Here is a 21,485-nt window from a genome sequence, read left to right as displayed (position 1 = left end):
AAATGATAACCTGTGGGGTCTGCCTTATTACTTCCGGCTTGGGCTAACAATGATACTGGACCGGCTGAGGGAGCCTTATCTGCAATATGTGCGGGTTAATGGTCTGGCAGAGGCAGAACTCTGGGGTTAGGACTCCCCAGAGGCAGGGACCCCAGCATCTAGGCCATCCTCCTTTTTTATCCTGCGCAGAGCTGGGCCTCTGGGGCCTGGCCCAGCTCTCCCAGCAAGACCTGGTGGGTAATCCTTGCCTACAGAGAATGTGGACACAGTGGGGATTTCGCTGTCAATAACGAACATTTTCAAGTGTTGGTTCTTCAAGTAAGGGGTGGCTGAGGATGGGAGGCAGAACGGCCTTCTCTGCAGCTTGTCAAATGAAGCAATGGCTCTGAAAGTGGTTTCTGAATTGTGCAAATATGGAACACATGATGGCTATTGCTATCGCCTTATAAGTTGCATGTGTCGCTTTTCTCCCAAGACTTTTAGGAAAGATCTCAAGCATTGCTACAGTTAAGAAACTTCAAAAATCACCTTGTTTGGCTTACTTCTGATAAGTGCCTTTTTTTTTTCTTGAAGGTAGAACCCATGGCTTATTTATCATTGCCCCCCCGAGCCTCATTGAGGTATAATTGGTATACAAAAAAACCTGGAAATAATTAAATATATATAATATGGTGAGTTTTGGATGGACCTAGAAGACATTATCCTAAGTGAAATAAGCTGGTCACCGGACAAATGCTGCACCATTCCTTATACTCGAGGTGTCTAAAATAGGCAAAGATATAGAAGCAGACAGTAGAGTGGTGGTTATCAGGAGATGGGGGGGCACAGGGATGGGGGGGTGTCGCTCAGTGGGCATAAAGTTACAGTTATACGAGATGAGTAAGTGCCAGATATCTGCTGTAGGGCATAGTGCCAAGAGTTAACAATAGGGTATTGTGCACTTAAACAATTGATAAGTGCATTTTTTTTTTTTTTTAATGCCATTGGCTTTCCCTAAGGATCTGTCTAAGCTCGAGAAGTCACCTTTTTCATTTCCTCAGCGCTTCACGTTTCTGGGAACAATGCAGAGATGCTCCTCTGTTGGAAGTTAGAGCCGATCTCCCAAGCCAGTGTTGCCCCTGCTTTGTCAGCACTTGATTTCCTGAAAGAAGAATCTGGCGTGGCCTCATGTTTATTCTTAGCTATTCTTCCCAATTTTCTGTCACTCAGAGCTGTCTGAGCCAGGGAGTTGGTGTGGGGACAGGGAATTTTGAGGCCTGGCCCGATCCCAGGCAGATATTCAGTAGCAGAACACTTAACCCTAGGCCAGGCTTCTGGCACCTTCTCTTCTCTGGTAATTTGCCCCAATTCTGGAAGGAGAAAAAGAGCTACAAACTCCCTCAAACACACAGAGATAGCACTAAAGCCACACACTTTATTCCCTAGGCCTTCTCTAGTGCCTTGTTTATAATTGCAACTAGCTCTAAAGAGTTCTGTAGTCTGGTTTCCTCACCGTACAGATTAGAAAGCAACAGGAAGAGATGTTGGAGTGGGGGATGGGGGCGGGGTGGGGAGAAGCTCAGACAAACTGACAGGAGACGTGCCCACTGAAGGCCCGATATCCTGAAAAGGGACAGAAAAACAAAATAGTATAGCACAATACAAGATGTTGCTTCTGATTACCCTGAGTTAGCCAGGAAAAAGATTTGAATGAGTTAAGAAATCTGGGAATCATGTAATATATACGTATATATTTCATGTCATCAAAAATACTGTTTAAAAATTTTGGGAGTTTAGGGGCGCCTGGGTGGCTCAGTCGTTAAGCGTCTGCCTTCGGCTCAGGTCATGATCCCAGGGTCCTGGGATCGAGCCCCGCGTCGGGCTCCCTGCTCCACGGGAAGCCTGCTTCTCCCTCTCCCACTCCCCCTGCTTGTGTTCCCTCTCTCGCTGTCTCGCTCTCTGTCAAATAAAAAAAAATCTTTAAAAAAAAATTGGGGGGAGTTTAAAGGATAAGAGTCCCTTATCTGCACAAATCCCGTTACTTCTAACTCTGCCCTACCTCGCCTCAACCAGAATTATGAGGTATTTACTGTCATGACATTATAATGGCTTTTTTTAAGAGTAAGGATCTGGAAGTCCCGAGAGGGACTGAAACTAACACGAATTTTGTGAGAGAGATTCAGGCACTGAGGCCGAACGAATGCCCGAGGGGGCGGGAGTCATTCATTCTCCGATTTGGTCCGCACAGAGGTGTCCCCTCTCAGACCTCCTGGGCAGCCTCCCCCAACTGCCCAGAGTTACTTTCCCACATTTCTGCGAGTGGCCCAGGCTCCGGCCTGAGACCCTCCCAGGAAGGCTGAGCTGTGTGGGAGCGCAGCCGAGGGCCTGGGGTCCCCGACAGGAAGTGACTTCAGGCCTCAAAGAAGTCGCTGCCTGCCAGCCCCCTTGTGGCCGGGGTTCACCGTGCTGAGGAACCAGCCCAGCCTATTCGTCTCCAGCTCTGAGGCGGAGAGCAGGGCAGGGCACAGAGGCCGCTGGTGGAGCTCGCACGGCCTCCCGGCTTTCTGCCCCGCTGCCCCATGAACCGGCAGGCCTTGGCCGGGAGGCGACGCTGGTTGGGCGGGGGCTTTTGGGCGGCTGTCACGTGCGAGGGCAGTCACCCCCCCCCCACCTTTTGCTGGTCATTTAAGAGTCTGGCCTCACCCTTGCGCCAGCAGGAAGGTCTGTTTGGCTCGCTGTTCTCCCCAAGCCCCCATCCCGTGACACAGAGTATGCTTGACTTGGCTCAGAGCAAAGAAAGAAACAGCGAGGCTGCCGAGCCCATAGAGCAGTCGGAAGCAGGTCTCCCTTAGCCCTTGGAATTGTAATGCCTTGGCTCGGCCTTTTGCCGCCCTTCCCGCTTTCCCTGTTCTGGCCCTTAACATGCTCCAGCGAGGACTGGAGGCTAATTGGGAACTGCACTGCATCCACCATCCGGGGGTGGGGGGGGGGTGATTCTTCGGGCGGCAGAACTACTAAGCAGGGCACTAAAATAGGGTCAAGCACCGCGCCGGGACTCAGGCCGACCGCGCTGTGGTCCCGCATCAGCCGGGGACCGCTGTGTGATCTTAGATCTCGTAGCCACCTGCCCGAGCGGGAGGGGGCGATGCTTCTAGGAGAGGACGCCTAAGCTCTAAGCATGAAACCTTCCATCCTCTTTCCTGTTCAGACAGAAACCTCTTGGTCCATCCCCGAGAGTGTCTTCTCTTTTTTCCCTTGGTACCCATGTCCCCCCTTCATGGGAGCCCCGCTTTGGCTGAAGTCGTTATTAACCGATTTCTTTTGGAGGCTGCCCTGGGAATAGGGAAAGATTGTTTAGAGAAGCGTAAGCGCTGGGGGTTTTGACTTTGGAACTGCCGTCTGGAATTCAGGATGAATAGTTAGTGTAGTCCCATCTGGAATTTCAATCACGGAGTCACAGGGAGAGGAGCCCAGCTCCCCGTCCGTGACGCAGTGAGATTCGCCGCTCGGCCGCTCAGCCTCAGTTTGCTCTCTAGCAAGTGACTGAGGGGGCACAGAAGGAATATGCCGTGCCATCACCTCTCGTCCTCAGCCGTGCCCAGAAAGAGCAGGGGAGGCTTGGACCTCCATCAAGGCTCCATCAAGTTGTTTCCTCCAGTTGGCATGCCCTCCTTCTCCTCTTAGCTTATGCAAAATCCTGCCCATCTAGCAAGTCCCACCTCTTGTGCTAAGTTCAGCACACTGTTCCTGAGGACTCCCACTTAACCCAGCCCTCTTTGGGGGCATACACAGATGAAGAAAGGCTTAGTCCCTGTCCTCAGGCGGACCGAGCTCTATCATCCTGTTTGCTTCGCTCTCGTTCCTTTCTCCTCTCTGGCTGAAACTTAAGCCCTCTGAGGGCGATGGCTGCGTTTCGAGGGTCCCACAACCGCTCCAAGTTGGGCGAGTCACTAGAAGGGCTCACAAGCCACAACAGCAGGTTTTATTCGCAGCTCAGGTTTTCACAGCGAAGGATTCAGAGCCAGGCAGCTGGAAAATGTAAGCCTCAGCCAGGCACGGGCTTTCAGGTTCCTCCCCATTGAGGGCGACCCAGCAGCAACTAGCAGCAAACTACAGGGACACCTGTGACATGTCTCTGCCCAGGAGAGCCCGCTCAAGCCTCAGGGTCTGAGGCTTCTATGCAACACAACTCAGGATTCCAGCATCGAAACCAGGTACATCATGGATCTTGTTAGACAATTCTGAGAGGTCCTCATGAATTGGTACAACTTGCCCCATTGCTCTGGACATACAAAACAACATCATCAGTCAGAGACATAGAGAGCCTTCTGAGGGCCATGTTCCCAGGGGTGGGTCCAGGGCCACTTATGATTCGAGGCTTCCCTGGGGACATGCAAGGAGTGATCAACAAGACCTTCTGCATTAATGTTCTCTTCTAAGCTGTGTCTTCTCCATTTCCCATATCCTCTCAGAAGATCCTCTTGGCACAGAGTCACGCCAGACCTGAGCTCCCCTCTGAGCTCAAGACTCGCGTATATTTCACCATCTACCTGCCATGTCTGGTCCCATAAGCGTTGGCACCCCCACTCGTCAGAATCTGCACTCGAATCCCTTAGCCTGCTCTTCTCCGTCTCAGGAACTGTCAGCATCATTTGCACGGTTGCTCAAGCACCCGAGTCAGGCTGTGATCCTTGACTCTCTTCTGCTCACCTCCCACAGCCAGTCAGGGATTCCCATTGGCTCTAACTCTGAGGCACATCCCAAATGTGACTGCCTCTCATTCTCTCAGCCACCCTCGTCTAGAGCACCATCAGCTTTCATTTGGATTACTCGCCTTCTAAGTGTTTCTGTTTGTCTCCCCGATGGCCTGTTCCCCACTCACCACCCAGAGTGATCCTTCAGACTGTAATACCAGATATGTCACTGCTATTCACAACCTCTGATGGCTTCTCGACAGGCTTGGATTAAAATTCAAACCTTGTAGTCCCCTGCTCACTCATCATGCTCTAGCCTCGCACCACTGAGTGGATCGGTTTCCTCCTCACGTGATCTGCCTTCTTCCAGGACTGTTCTTCCCCTAACCCTTCAAACGTTTACGTTTTATTTTTTTTAAGATTTATTTATTTATTTAAGAGGGAGGGAGGGGCAGAGGGGGAGAGAGTCACAAGCTGACTCTGCGCTGAGCATGGAGCCCCGATGTGGGGCTCTATCTCATGACCCTGAGATCATGACCTGAGCTGAAACCAAGAGTCGGCTGCTTAACCAACCGTGCCACCCACGTGCCCCTCAGATGCTTTACGTTTTACTTCCACTGTCATTCCCTCACAGAGACCTTCTCTGACCACCCTATCTAAGGCAGCCTTGCCCCTCCCCTCATCTGAAATCATGATTATTGATGTATGTATTTGTTGTCATACAGCACTGCCTAGAATGGAAGCTCATGAGAGAAGAACCTCCTTTTTTTTTTTTTTTTTGTCTTGCCCACAGTAGTAGCTCTAGCCCCTGGCACCATGCCAAATTCAGAGTAGGGATTCAGAAATATTTGTTGATGAACGCAGTAGATAATTAATCAGTAATCAGCATGTGATCACGAGCTGGTCTCTGCCCTTAAAGGTTTACATTCTACTGAAGAGTTGAGTAGGAAAAAGCGAAATCTACAGAAAACTTCTATGCTTGCTGGTATCCAACATAGGACAGGTCAGCGTCCTGGGCGGGAGAAACTAGCAACCAAAGGGCAACATCACACAGCTGACGTCTATCCAGCCCAGCGTTCTCTTTGACTGTCTTTGAGGGGCTGTTTGAGGGGAGACGCCAGCAGCCTGGAAATTCCAAATGGAAGACAAAGGTCGTGGGAGCTGAGGTCTTACCCAGGGTAGAGGCAGGTGTCTTTGCCAGAGTAGCAGCCCCAACTATGCTTGCCCCGGGCCTCTGGCTTCTTCAGAGCCTCGCCGTGGGGGTCTCGAGAGATCCTGTGGACGGTCTGATATTGTTTAATAAATTTCTGTTCTGCTTAAACTAGTCAGAGTGGATTCTGTAGCTTGCAACTAAGAATCTGTTGTATGTAATCGGTTAAGGAAAAAAAAAAAAGGTTGAAAATCAGAATCCTGGGGCACCTGGGTGGCTCAGACGGTTAAGCGTCTGCCTTCGGCTCAGGTCATGATCCCCAGCGTCCTGGGATCGAGTCCCGCATCGCAGGGAGCCTGCTTCTCCCTCTCCCTCTGCCTACCGCTCCCCCCGCTTGTATTCTCTCTCTCCCTCTCTGTCAAATAAATAAAATCTTAAAAAAAAAAAAAGAAAAGAAAATCAGAATCCTGACTCGTAACCGACCTTGAAGCTTGAATGGAAAATGTTAAAATTATACGGACATTGGAGGTATTGCTTCAAAACCGAACCAATACATGTAACTGTATCAAAGTGACATGCCAAGTTTGAGGCAGAGTAATTTATTTAGTCATATGCCTGGGGAAAATTGTTTATGTTTTATGTGTTTGTAAAGCACCATTAAAAAAAAACGAGCATCTGCTTCTTTAAGTTGTATGCTATTATAATCCAGTGTAATTTTTACTACCAGTGTATCAGTTACTAAATTGAAAGAGACTTAAAAGATTTTAAAAAGGCAAAACTAAACTGCAGCATGAAAAAGACTTTTTAAAATATTTTATTTTTTTTAAAAGATTTTATTTATTTATTTGACAGAGAGAGACACAGCGAGAGAGGGAACACAAGCAGGGGGAGTGGGAGAGGGAGAAGCAGGCTTCCCGCGGAGCAGGGAGCCCGATGCGGGGCTCGATCCCAGGACCCTGGGATCATGACCTGAGCCAAAGGCAGACGCTTAATGACTGAGCCACCCAGGTACCCCGAGACTTTTAAAATATTTTAAAAATGCAAAACTAAACTGCAGCATTAAAAGTGGTAATTGGGTGATATAAAACTATAAACAAAAGCAAGGAAGAGATTCCCGTAAAAATCAGCCTAGTGGTTAATTTTAGGATTGGGCTATATGCATCAGGCTTCTGAAGCAGCTGGTGAAGTTCTATTTCTTGATGGAGATGATAATAAAAAGGTATTTACTTTATAATACCCTTATCAAGATCTACGGTTTTCTATATGTTGTATTTTGCAATTAAAAATGGTTAAAAAATGAGCATATCAACTACTCAAATGTGAATTATTTTTGTGCAGATGTCTCTGTGTGTTTTCATTTTAGCATCTCTTAAGACTTTGTTACAGATTTTTGTCTCTGGGAACAAGTGAGTTCTTGTATAAGTTTAACCCAGAGCATAAAACATGTATCATTTCTTATAATCAAAATCATACGAATGAAAACAAAACACCATTTTTCCCCCTATCAAGTTGGCAAAGACTTAAAAAGATGTTCTTATTCAGTGTTGGCGAAAATATGAAGAGACGGGTACTTACGTGCCCTACTGGTAGCCATGTAAATGAGTACAATTTTTCTAGTAAGCCATTTTGTGGTCCAGAACAAGGGCCTTAAAAATATTCACACTTGTTTTTTACCTCATGACCTGAGTTCTAGGAATTTTATGTTGAGGAAATAAATGATCGGAGATGTTCAAGAAAATAAACGTGCAAGGATGTTCTTACAGCAGCTTTGTAATAGCGACGTCTTGGAAGCAGGAGGAATGTTGACCAGTGGGGAAGTAGTACCATCCCCAAATGAAATAGTGTGCAGCCATCAATATGATGGTTTGGAACATAGACACAGAGAATGGTGATGATGATGATGATGATGGTGGTGGCCAACATTTATTGATCACTTACTATTTGCCGGGGACTCCTAAACCTCTTTACCTGAATTCTCTCATCCTTGCAACACTTGGGTAATTTATTTAGTCTAGTAGTATCTCATTTTTTTAGTGAGTAGTATCTCATTTTACAGATGAGAAAACTGAGGTTCAGAAAGGTTCTGTAACTTACCCAAGCAACAGGGCCAAGGCCTGAATCCAGGCCTGGACACTTGCATTTCCAGAAAAGCTGTTAATAGTACTAATATTTAGGTGGTGGTAGTAGAGTGATTCTTATTTTCTACTTTACATTTTCCTTTACGGTCGAAATTTTATAAAAAGCACACTTATCAATATTGCAACCAGAAAACAAGAGGAGCTCCTGCCAGATATTCCTGCCACACAGGGAAACACTCTCTGACTTCTAGTGGAAGTGTCCAGGCATGGGAGTAGGGCCAAGAGTCTTGAGGCAGGAAATACTAAATCGTTTCCTTGGGCTCGGCTTCTCGGGCTCCCTGACTAGTCCAGGTTTTTCCTCAGAACACTGCCACCTAACTACAGACTGGCAAGCAGCTGCCTTGGTCTGGGTTCCCTGCTTCTGTGCAAGTGGAATCTGGCTGAGGACAGGAAGGGCATGTGGACAGTTACAAAGGGCAGGAACTGCCTACTTTCTGAATGTTCGTTTTTTTTTGTTGTTTTTTGTTTTTTTTTAGATTTTATTTATTTATTTGAGAGAGAGACAGCGAGAGAGGGAACACAAGCAGGGGGAGTGGGAGAGGGAGAAGCAGGCTCCTGCCCGAGCAGGGAGCCCAACGCGGGGCTCGATCCCAGGACCCTGGGATCATGACCTGAGCCGAAGCAGACACTGCACCGACGGAGCCACCCAGGCGCCTTGCTTTCTGAATTTTCTGCTAAAACTGCTAAAACTAAATTCTTGCATTTCATACTGCTTACCTGAGGGCCGGACGTTAGGCAGCAGGAGCTCTGATTGGGCGCTTCTGTATCCTTCGCTGCCACCTCAGCCTTCATGCCAGGGGTCAGGTAGCCTCCTTCTGGCTCTGGGTAGGCAACAACCTTGGTTAGTCCAAGAGGACTTGCGGCTCCCAGTGGGTCACCGTGACTTTGCTGGTTCCAGAAGAATATCAGCTGCATCCCCTTCCACGGGGTCACAACCAGTCTCTTCCCCAGACTTGGATCTTTTGAGGGAAGACGAGGCAAGAAAACACAGTAGACCCAGCATGAACCCTTCTCCAGGCCCGGGAAAGCTTATTCAAGAACCCTGCCTCCCTAAGAACAAATCAGTATATGGAAGAAAGACACTCGGGGAGTTTGCCCCAAGGTTAACTGCGAGACCTGGAAATGAAACCTCGCTCTCCTGCTCCTTAGGCCCCCCTGTGCTGTCTATATTTAGCCAAGCTGCCCCGAGCCTTGTCCACCTTGTCTGAGCGCCAAAGTAGGCACACAGTTTGCTCATAAACATTCCTGTGCTTGCCAGCTCACGCCTGCCAAGCATTGAGATGTTGGTTTCAAAATGCGAGCCTCCCCCTGCACCCAGCTCCCAGGGCCTGCAGGGAATACACACCAGGGGGTCAACAGCCTGACCTTTCCCGAAGCCAAGTGACCTCAGCCAAATGGCCTAAAATGAAAGGCGTGTCCCTCACTGCTTCATCTTGGCAGGGGCTCAGCGAATGACTCCCTCTCAGACCCACTGTTTCTGGTCACAGTTCTTTGAGTGTGTTGACCTACTTTCTCCCCTTCAGAGGGAAGACAGAAACCAATACATGTCTCCAGCGAGTACTCTTGCTTTCAGGAACGTGGATTCTGTCTTCTGCCCCCTGGTCCTTCCCATGCTCCATTATCACTCTGCTCTAAGCACTTCGAGCATGACTGCATCAGAGCCCTGAGTGTTGCTTACTGTCCCCATTTTACAGCTGTGTTCTCAGAGGTAGCGTGCCCCACACATCCCAGGGACGGGGGAGGGGGGCAGAGCCTGCTCAGCCTGCCTTTCCCTGCCACAGCTCATTGTTAAATGGCACGAACTGCACCAAAGTCGCTTCTGCCTCAGAATCTTCTGGAAATCATCGGGGCGGGGGGGGGTGTCTCTGATTTTGGCCACCTTATACCATGCGTCTGGACTCATTATGGACTGAGAGACATTCAGCTGGAGACCCCAGGCTTGACTCCTTAATATACCTTTGGTGTGGGCCTCCAGGAAAAGTCTTAGGGGGCTCAACTCTTTAGTCACCTTGACAGGCAGAACCCCTCTTTGGACAGTGTGTACAGGTGACTCTCAAATACCCACACAGAGATTTTCTATGGTGACTCGATCATTGTAGACTCTTTACCCTTCCCAGTCCGCACGCTCTTGCCCACCTCCTCTAGCCGTTGGCTGGAATCGGCTTGGAAAATATATACTCGTTTTAATGTCAAGCTGAGAAGAGTTAATTAGAGGCATAAATCTGCCGGGGTTCCGAGGAAGGGCGTGGATGGGTCACATCATGTATTTGAGCGCCTTTTGGATTATCGGCTGGCTTTAATAACCCGCCACATCCATCCTCCATGACCACGGGTGAGGGAGTGGTGTATCTTGGTTAGCTCCGCTATCCCTGGGGGTACTTTGTCTCCTTTCTTCCCCCCTCATCCCTGTGTGCGGAGCAGATAATAACCTGCCTGCCTTCTAGCATCCTATCACTTTTCATTTACATCGGGTAACTTGGGATTTTAAAAAAAGGTTCTGGGTCTTTTTTACCAGCTCCAAAATCATATCGGCGTCCTAGTGGCCACCAGCTGGGCCCGGGTTGGGGCGAGGCCTCCCCCAGGAGAGCGGAGCCGGCAGCAGGTGGCGAGGCAGGGCGTGGCCGCAGACGGCCGGCCAGGGTCTCTGCTTCTTGGGGACCTTCCAGCCTGTGGCCCCAAAGGGGCTGTCCCCCACCCCAATCATCCGGGTGGGAGGCAGCATGAGAGTGAACCACCACCGGAGCTCTGCATTCCCGGAACCAGAGAGAGGAGGGGGCCAACGGAATGGGGCTGAGGACGAACTGCAGGCAGCGGATGGAAAGGGTGACATTGCCAAGGAGGTGAACGATGGGGACGGGGGGGGGGGGTGGTGGGCAATTGTGAAAGTTATTACCTTAGCGTATGTCTCTGAGTTGCCCCAGGACCCTGAAGTGAGAGGAGCCCAACTGGCAGAGCGGAGAGAAGGCTTCGGCCGCATCAGAGAGAGTGCGCTGTCCTAGAAAATGCCCCGTCAGGTGGGAAATGGGCTTTGTCGCCGCTCTTTCACAGGGCCGGCAGCAGCCACCTGCGGCTTCCGAGCGCTTGAAATGTGACTAGTGTGACCGAGGCACTGGATTTTTTTAAAATTTTTTTATTATGGGGCACCTGGGTGGCTCAGTCGTTAAGCGCCTGCCTTCGGCTCAGGTCATGGTCCCAGGGTCCTGGGATTGAGCCCCACATCAGGCTCCCTGCTCAGCAGGAAGGCTGCTTTTCCCTCTCCCACTCCCGCTGCTTGTGTTCCTGCTCTCTCTGTCTCTGTCTCTGTCAAATAAATAAATAAAATCTTTAAAAAAAAATAAAAAAAATAAATTTTTTTATTATGTTAATCACCATACATTACATCATTAGTTTGTGATGTAGTGTTCCATGATTCATTGCGAGGCACTAGATTTTTTTAATTTAATTTTCTTTGAATTTAAGTGTCCCGAGCCGCACGTGGCTAGGGGCTATGGGGCGGGGGGAGGGTTGCGGCTCCGGATGACGGGGGTGGGGGGTGGGAACCCCAGGTGACCAGAAGCCGGCTGCCACAGCAGTTCACGGCCGCCCCTGGCATTCGTCCCGGTTGGTTGGCTGCTGACTACCTCTGCAACCTGGGTCAAGTTACGTCCCCTCTGTGAGCCCGTTGTCCCACCTGGGAGATGGAGAGCAGAGCCGCGCTGACCGTGCAGAGGGCTACCGGAGGCACTGAATGCGTGTGGACCTCGTCACCAGGTGCCTGGCATCCACGGAGCTCCCCGGAAATGGCTGCAGGGGCGATGCCTTGTGTCAAGGTGTCATGAGGTTTACCTTATGACATCTTATTTTCCTGTGCCTTGGCCCTAGTCACCGGACACCGATAAATCAGCCCTACCTTGCCAGTGCCTCGAGGCGTGAGGATAATGGCCTGTGCCCCGATTGACTCCCTTGAGCACCCCGGCAAAAGATCTGTTATTTGATTTTGGAACTTTATTGTGTCTGAGCTTTGCACGAAATGGGATTTGAAAAATGAAAGAAAAGATGAAATAGTCAAGGTCAGAATAATAACACGAAAAAAGTCACAGGCCCCACAGGCCCCATTTCCCATCCATTGAACAGGCATTTATTTACTGAATCTATACTGCGAGACTAGTGCTTACAAGCACAGACTCTGGGCTTGTATCCACCACTTACTAGCTGTGTGACCTTGGGCAAGTTACTTAACCCTCGCTGTCTCTATTTCCTTATTTGTCAGTGGGGCATAATAATAGTACCGATCTTTCGGATTGTTGTAAAGAATCAATACGTGTAAAGCACTTACGGACTTACTTGGCACTGATGAGCACTTGATAAATATTGGCTGATGTGATTACTATATGCTGGTACCACGATCGGGGCACTTTAAAGGGACCCCGGTGGCAGCAGTGAGGGTCAAGACTGGCGGCGGAGCTACCGGCTAAGAGACGATTGTGGTATTCCAGGCATGAGATGATGAGATCGAGGGACCGAAGGACCTATTGCAGGGACAGAAAGGTGGGAAATGGCACTGGAGATGTTAAGAGAGCCGATCGACTGACGAAGAAGGGATAGAGGATACGGAAGGAGGACCACTTTTGGAGAGCGGACGTCTATGCGGTCATTTCGGGACACATTGGGTTTATGTAAGACAGTCTGGTAGTGGTTCTGGAACTCAGGGACCTTAGAATTCTGTGTCAGGCCCTCTTATTGCTCTTTCTCCACTTTCTTCCGAGGTGATTCCCATTGTTTTCCACGCCGTCTTTAGGCTGATGAATTTCAGTTTTCAAATTTCCCCTCTCTACCCCTGACCACCTGACTAATGCCTAGACTTCTATATACAGCCAGCTACTTAGGATCTCCAGTTGGATGACTAACACACATCTCAAATTTAATATGTGCAAACCCCTGTTCTTAAATCCATCCCCACCCCCACTCACTCCTCCCCGTCTTCCAGACGTAGTGAATGGTACCCACCATCTATCTAGTTGCTCAAGCCCCCAAACCTAGGGGTCACATGCTCTGGTTGTTTCTTCAGGTCACTTTTGTAGGCATCCCTTCCTCTGGCCACCCCTTTAGAATCTCGTTCTACTCTTCAGGCTGTCCTTGAAGTGATGCTAAGACCATACATTTCCCATGGCTTCAAGCATCCATTCCCTGAGTCATTCATTCTGCAAAGATTCATCAAGCACCTGCTAGGTACTGTGCCGAATGCTAGAGATTCAGTAGGAGCAAGGAACAGAGAGGCACCACGCTCATGGAGTTTGTATTTGAGGGGTGGGGAAGATGTGTAATAAACAAACTGATAAATGAAACATGATTTCAGATGATAGTAAGGGAGATAATAAAACAGGGTGACGTGATGAGACACTGGCCAAGGTCAGGGCCTACTTAGTCGGGATGATCAGGGAAGGCCTCTCTGAGGAGCTGATGTTGGAGCTGAGACGTGGATGATGGGAGAACATTTTAGGCAGGTGCAAAGACCCTCAAGAGGGGAGAAATTATAGGAGCCTAGCAAAAAAGGATAACAGGATGGGCTAGGATTAGAGATTTAGGCAAGGGCTCTATCTTACTAGGTCAAAGTAAAGAGCTTAGATATTATACGCAGTGCAATGAAAGCTCTTGGAGGGTTTTGAAGCAGGGAGATGGATATGACATGATTTCCATTTTTAAAAGTTGGCTCTGGCTGTCGTATGGAGAATGGCCTTTACAAGCCAGGAGACCAGGGCGGAGACTGTTGCCTTGATCCAGGAGAGACAGCAGTGGCTGGGATTACGTGGGAGGCCAAGGCCAAGGAGAGAAGGAGGGGCGAGAGGTGGACATGTTAATCAGGGATCAGACTGGCAGAATTTGCGGGCTGAGGGATGGGAGAGGAGGGGGAGGAAGGAATCAAAGGTCCTAGCCCAGTACCTGGCCGGTGCTCGGTGAATATTTGCAGAATGAGTGAGCCATCCTCTAGCTAGGGTGGAGGTTGTTGAGGCCACGAGAGAGGTTATGGTCTTAGCATCACTTCAAGGAGAGCCTAAAGAGTAAAAGGAGATTCTAAAGGGGGTGGGCAGAGGAAGGGATGCCTACAGAAGCGACTTGAAGAAACAGCCAGAGTGGTAGGAGGAGGAACAGGGAAGTGTGATGTTACAGAAGCCAGCCCCGCTTCCCTCTCCAGAAGTAACCAATGCTAACAGATGGGTGGGTATCCTTCCAAATCATCTTCTATGTATTTACATACATTCACAAATGTTTATATGACATGCATATGTAGGTTTTTTTTGTTTTTATATAAATGAGCTCATAGTACATGCATTATTCTTTCACTTGCTTTCTTAAAAAAAAATAACAGCTTTATTGAGCTACAATTCACATACCATACAATTCACACATTTAAAGTGTACAATTCAGTGGTTTTGTAGTATATTCACAGATCTGTGCAACCACCGCCATAGTCCATTTTTAGAATGTTTTCATCGCCTCGGAAAGAAACCCTGTTTCCTTTAGAAGGATCACTCCCTTATCACCTGCCCCCTCCCCCCAACCCGAAGCGACCACTGATCTCCTTTCTGTTTCTACAGATTTGCCTCTTCTGGGCTTTCATATAAACAGGAGCATATCCTCTGTGGTCTTTTGTGACCGGCTTCTTTCACTGAGCACCACGTTTTCAAGGGTCCTTTGTGTTGTAGCCTAAACCAGCACGTCCTTTCTTTTTATTGCCAAGTAATATTCTATCATACGTATAGACCACACTGGGTTTAGCCATTTATCAGTTGGTGGACACTGGGTTGTTTCCCACTTTTGGCTATTGTGAATAACATCGTTACGGACACTCGATGACAAGGGTCTGTATGGACACACATTCTCATGTCCCTCGAGTGTCTACCTAGGAGTGGAATTGCCAGGCCATGTGATAATCTATGGTTGACATTTTGAAGAACTGCCGGACTGTCTTCCAAAGTCACTGTAACCTCCAGTCATTTTACACCCCCACCAGTAGTCTCTGAAGGTCCCAGCTGCTCCGCATCGTCACAAACGCTTGTCAGTGTCTACCCTTTTGATGACGCCTTGATGTAACGCGCCTTGAATGTTTTTCCATATTGGCACGTATCGATCGCTGAACTGCTGTGTAATATTTCAGAGACCACTCTTTTCGAGACGATCCCGTCTATTACCACTGTGTTATGTCCTCCCCCAGGGCGCAGCAGCCTGGAGGTGGGAACGGCCGTGCTGGATGACCGCACCGATCCAGATTTGGAAGTTGTGAGGCAGGTAAGGCAGGAGGATGAGCTGAAGAACGGTGTTGCTGGTTCATGGTGAGAGGGTACTCGAAGTGAGTTACCAACCCTGGCACATATCGGTTCTGGTAAGTGACAGTGACGAGGAACTGCAGTGTTGACTACAGCGTAGTGCCAGACCCTAAAAGCAGGTTTTGCAGGAGAGCAGAGAGCTAGTTTTTTTTGTCTTGTTTCGCACTTACCCATTTCCTCTGTTGAGTTCGTTTCTTCCCTCCTTCTTTCCTTTCTTCCTTCCCTCCTTTCCTTCCTTCCTTCCTTTCTAAGATTGCATCGTTCACTGCCTTGTCTTTTCAGATGATTCAGAACATAGTATGACCTTGTTTTGGGACTCAGAGCGGTCATTCTGACCATCTGCTTTTGCCCTGGACCTCTGAGGCATGTAGGAATATGTCTTTCTCCATTAAATGGGTCCCAGATTTCTGTGCTTTTGAAATTCCATCTGCTTCAACTTCCAGCTTTACTCGTTTTGGTGTCAGAGACTGCGATCAGCGTTAGTCTAGGTTCTTCTAATACACAGGTTTCTGGCCAGGGACTGACCTCATGCATCTCCTGTGAAGTTTCTGGGTTTCATGATAGCAATTTTACCTGCTATTTAGATGGGCTTTTTTCTCTTTTAGATTTGTGGTTACATTATGGTAGAGGTTATGAGGAATCTTATCTCCAGAGAAGGGTTGGTGCCTCTTTAATTTGATACAAGCTATTTTGGGTGGGCGAGTTTTCCGGCATTGAAGAATGTCAGTGAATAAGTTTGTGTTCACCTTACCCACACTTTTTTTAAATAAAGATTTTATTTATTTATTTGACAGAGAGAGACACAGCGAGAGAGGGAACACAAGCAGGGGGAGTGGGAGAGGGAGAAGCAGGCTTCCCGCCGAGCGGGGAGCCCGATGCAGGGCTCGATCCCAGGACCCCGGGATCATGACCTGAGCCGAAGGCAGACGCTTAAGGACTGAGCCACCCAGGCGCCCCTACCCACACTCTTTTTAGTGGTAGGGACCTGCCCTGTTTAATACAGCAACCACTAGCTCCATGTGGCTTCTACAACTCAAATAGAAATTAAATGAGTAAATCAAATTACAAATTCAGTGCCTCAGAAGTAGTGGCCACATTTCAAGCTCTCAGTAGTCACGTGTGGCGAGGGGCTACCCTCCTGGAGAGAGCGGACATAGAACGTTTCCGTTATCACAGATGGTCCTATTGGACAGCAGTGGTCTCGTCTCCGAGCCAGTCTCCTCTCGGGTTTCACCTTCCCAGACGGGAGAGTCTCCTGCTTTTAGCAGCAGCTACGCTTGTCCTAGCCCGCAATACCCCTGACCCCCCACCCCGATTGTGTCACCTGTCCTCTGTCCGTCTCCCGTTGTTGCTGACCTACATTCCTTGGCTCATGCCCCCCTCCTCCATCCTCAGAGCCAGTGCAGAGCATCTTCAAATCTCTCTCACACTCTCTGACCTCTGCTTCCAGAGTCACATTGCCTTCTCGGACTCCCACCCTCCTGCCCCTCTCTCTTATATGAACTCTGGCATTTGATCAGACCCAGCTGGATAGTCCAGGACCATCGCCCCATCTCAGTATCCTTAATGTAATCACACCTGCGAAGTCCCTTCTACTATGTAAGGTAACCTATTCACCGTTCCCGAGGATTAGGACCTTGGACGTTTTTGGGGGGGGCGGTTCATGATTTTCAGCCTACCATAATGGGCAGTGTTCTCCAGTGGCATCTTGTTTTCCTTGAGGACCAGGGCTGCACAAAGTATGCCACACACTGATGTCCTGAGGTTTTACACAAAGGGAGGAGAGTGTTTCAAAATCTTATTTTCTGCCACCGTCCCATCTGGAAATACCAAATTTTGGTGGTTCTGACTCCTCAAAATACGATCCTGTGAATCTAGTGGCATAGGAGTATCTCAGAGGCAAGGCAGATCCACGGCTAACTCCATGTCCTGTCAGAGCGTTTGCCCCACTCTACCACAGACTCTATTTTAGGGCTGATCTCTACCAGCCTCTCTCCTCTCTGTCTCTGTCTCTGTCTCCCTCTGTCTCCCTGTGTCCCTCCGTCTCTCTCTCTCTCGTGCACGCATGCATACGTGCACACACATACACACACCAAAAAAACCAAAAAAACCAAAAAAACAAAAAACAACAACCTGGGAGCTTGCTATATTAACCAAGGCAAAGCCACCTGAGCTTCTTTTCCCAGAAAAGGGAGGCAGATGAAAGCCTGAGTCATTCCTAGGAGAAGCAACAGCAGAAACCAGTGTAAAATTGGTCTTCTATTTTCAGTCTGGACAAGACAGCATAGACTCATTTCTCCTTGCTCCTCCCCGCTAAGTATAACTATAAATCCTAGAAATAATTCAAGAGGCAACCGAAGAAGAATTCCAAAAGGCGTAAAGAGGAAGGCAGAATGGTTAGGGACCCCAGGACTGGAGGAGCATCCTAGTAGCAAGGCACCTATGACCTCCTACCCAACAGAAGAAGCCGAACCAGGCCCAGCATTTCCCAGCCCCCAGCCTGGCAACAGGAGGTGGCTCAGGTAGGCCGCTTCTTCCTCGGGTTTGAAAGGGAGTCCTGCTGACAATACCAGTGGGCCTGGCAACTCCAGCAAAGGGAATCTAGCAGGGAGCCCCTCTGACACTCAGCCGCCCGGGCTGCTAGGCAGGCTGGCACCAGGTCAGACTCCTTTCCCTTACCACAAGGTACGGTGCAGCCAGACCATCATCAAGGACAAATCCGACCACAGCAAGTACTCTTGCCCAGGAAGCCTGTTTGGGCCTGTGGTCCTGAGAAGTGCCCTCTCCCTGTGAGAGACACCGGGATGCTGTACAGCATGGGCAAGGGAGGTTCCACCAGAGCAAGCAAAACCAGGGAAGATTGGTTGTTTCCACAGACTCCAGACTCACTTCTTCCACCTCTAGGCCTCAGGCAACCCAGCCTGATGGAGCACCTTCAGCTCCCTTAGGCAGCACCAGTGCGGACCAGTGGGGGCCCCCGTCAGCACCACATTAACAAGCAGACCGAAATAGCATGGCAAAAGCTCTGAGAAGTAAACTGTCATTGAAATCACAGCCTACAAAAGTAGGCCAGGACCTGTGTGCTAAACCTAGAGTGACTGCCCGCTAAAGTAAAAGATTTAAATAGTCTTCCGATATAATAGCCAAAATATAATGAAAAATCACCTCTCATACTAAGAACTAGAAAATCACTGCTTGAATAAGGAAAGACAGTCAACTGACATCAATAGCGAGATGAATCAAAAGATAGAATTATCTGACAAGCATTTTAAAGCAGCCATCACAAAAATGCTTCAGTAAACAATTGCAAAGTCTCTTGAAACAAATGGAAAAAATGGAAAATCTCAGCAGAGAGAAACAAGTTATAAAAAAGAACTAAATGGGGAAATTATAAAACTGAAAAAATATAGTAACAGAAATAAAAAAAAAAAACTTGCTGGGCCCATAGTATAGACAGATGACAGAGGATAGAATCAGTGAACTTGAGGACATATCTATAGCATATACTCAGTCTGAACAACAGAGAGAAAATGGACTGGTAAAATAATAGAGCCTCAGAGACCTGTGGGAAATAACAAGGGATCCAACATTTATATCATCAGGGTCCCAGATGGGTATCAGAACCAGACAAAGACAGTACAAAAAAAAAAAAAAAAAAGCAAACTACAGACCAGTATCCCTCATGAACATGGACACAAAAATCCTCAACAAAATATTAGCAAAATGGGGGCGCCTGGGTGGCTCAGTCGGTTAAGTATCTGCCTTCGGCTCAGGTCATGATCTCGGGGTCCTGGGATCGAGCCCCACATCGGGCTCCCTGCTCAGTGGGGAGTCTGCTTCTAGGGGGAAGATATCCAGTTTCTTGACATCCTCACCAGCATTTGGTGTTGTCACTATTTTTTATTTTAGTCATTCTGATATATGTGTAGTAATATCTCACGGTGGTTTTGATTTGCATTTTCCTGATGGCTAGTGGTGCTGAACATCTTTTCATGTGTTACTTGCCATCCGTATATCCTCTTTAGTGAAATGTTTATTCATATCTTTTGCCCATTTTCTTTTTTTTTAAAGATTTATTTAGTTATTTTAGAGAGAGAGCACGGTGGAAGGAGGCACAGAGCGAGAGGGAGAGAATCCTGAAGCAGACTCCCCACTGAGCGTGGAGCCGACATGGGGCTCAATCCCAGGTCATGAGATCATGATCTGGGCTAAAACCAAGAGTCGGATGCTCAACTGACTGAGCCACCCAGGCGCCCTCTGCCCATTTTCTAATTGGATTGAGTTTTGAGAGCTCTTTATATATTGTAGATGCAAATCCTTGGTCAGATATGCAGTTTGCAAATATTTTTTCTAGTCTGTAGCTTGATCTTTCATGGAGCAAAACTTTTAATTTTGATAAAGTTCAATTATATTTTTTCCTTTTATGGATCGTGCTTATGGTGTTAAGCCTAAGAACTCTTTGCTGAGCCCTAGATCATGATTTTCTCCTGTGTGTTTTTTTTTTCCTACAAGTTTTATAGCTTTACACTTTAAGTCTGTGATCCATTCTGAATTCATTGTTTGTATAAGGTGTGATGTTTAGGTCAAAGTTCTTTTTTGTGTTTTTTTTTTTTTTTGTCTATGGATGTCAATTGCTCCTGCACTATTTGTTGAAAAGGCTATCCTTCCTTCACTGAATTGCTTTTACCTTTGTCAAAATTCAGTTGAACAAATTTGGGTTTATTTCTGGGTGCTCTATTCTGTTCCACTGATCTATGTGTCTACCCTCCACTATTACTACACTGTCTTGATTACTGTAGCTATATAGTAAGCCTTTATTGGAAAGACTAATGTCCCCCCAGTTCATTCTTTTTATGTATGTATGTATTTGAGAGAGAGAGAGAGAGAGAGAGAGAGCACAAAAGGGGGAGGGGCAGAGGGACAAGCAGACTCCCTGCTGAGCGGGGAGCCTGATGGGGACTCGATCCCAGGACCCTGAGATCATGACCTGAGCTGAAGTCAGATGCTTAACTGACTGAGCCACCCAGGCGCCCCTACATGTGTTCTTCAACAGATTAATAGTTAAATAATATGTGGTACATCCTTCTATGCCATGGAATACTACTCAGCAATAAAAAGAAATGGGGTATGGTTCACACAATAATTTGAATAAATCTCCTGGGAGTTTTACTGAGTGAGAAAAGCCATCTTAAAAGGTTACGTACTGTATGATTATTTAGATAATACTCTTGAAATGACAAAAAGTATAGGGATGGGGACATGGATGGTGGATGCCAGGGGTTAGGGAATGGCGCAGATAGGAGGTGGGTGTGGCTGCAAATAGTAGCAGGAAGGATCCCTGTGGTGATAGTACAGTTCTGTACTTCATTGGTGGATCCATGAACTTACACATGATAAACTCGCATAGGACTAAATACATAGGCACAAACAAATGATTACAAGTAACACTGGGGAAATCTGCGCAAGATCGATGGGTTGTAGTGACGTCTGTATCTTGGTTGTGGCATTATACTACAGTTTTATAAGATGCTACCACTAAGGGAAACTGGGTAAAGGATACACGGGATCTCACTGTGATTATTTCTTACAATTGCATGTGAATTTACAATGATCTCAAAATAAAAGGTTTAATTTAAAAAAAAGAAGATAATGACAAAAAATTAGGGTCTTGAAACGTGTTTCCAGAAGCTGGATTAAGGAATCTGGCTCATTGTGTAGGCATTAAACTCATTGGCCATCTGGCTACGAGACTGGCTAGTTATACAAAAGCAGTGACCCCCCACACCTGGGTATGCAGCGCCTTAGGGGGCCTCTGATAATCCAAAGAGGTATTGTTCACCTTCTGGAAATTCTCAGTAACCAGATTTAATTGAAAATCACTTTTGTGAAAAAGCAAGCATTTGCTATATAAATCTTCATAGCAGAGGGCGGCACTAGGAAACCAAAATACGGGATCTCAGCCTGTTTCACTCTAGCCCTTCCAAAATCAGAATCACCGGCCTGATCACTGTGAAGCCAACATATGAGGCCTAAATGGGCCTTTAAGTTAACTCCGTATAGTGAAAAGCCACCCCCAACCCTTGTCGATCAGTCAGCTGGCTCTGACCACAGGAGAAACTATGAGGGGGAATGAGAGGCTGTAGATGATTGGCTACAAAGCCCATTTCATGGCTAGCCACCAACTCAAACACATGCTTCACCTTCTCCTTAGATTCAACAA

At 47.8% G+C, this 21,485-nt stretch overlaps 1 protein-coding gene across 1 annotated transcript in view; it reads left to right on the top strand.

The window, feature by feature from the left end:
- LONRF3 (LON peptidase N-terminal domain and ring finger 3) overlaps nucleotides 1-21,485 on the top strand; it is a 137,019-nt gene that overhangs the window by 26,804 nt on the left and 88,730 nt on the right. Inside the window, exon 4 of the mRNA XM_088028536.1 lies at nucleotides 15,154-15,271. Coding sequence (XP_087884662.1) covers nucleotides 15,154-15,271 — 118 coding nt within the window. The remainder of the gene's footprint in view (nucleotides 1-15,153; nucleotides 15,272-21,485) is intronic.

The sequence above is a fragment of the Eumetopias jubatus genome, unplaced genomic scaffold, assembly GCF_037043125.1.
Source record: "Eumetopias jubatus isolate StellerSeaLion01/CBP00866 unplaced genomic scaffold, mEumJub1_p1.0 scaffold_11, whole genome shotgun sequence".
In the NCBI taxonomy this organism is placed as follows: domain Eukaryota; kingdom Metazoa; phylum Chordata; class Mammalia; order Carnivora; family Otariidae; genus Eumetopias; species Eumetopias jubatus.
Note: the sequence above shows the minus strand (reverse complement) of the source record. Positions and strands in the feature narration are given on the sequence as shown.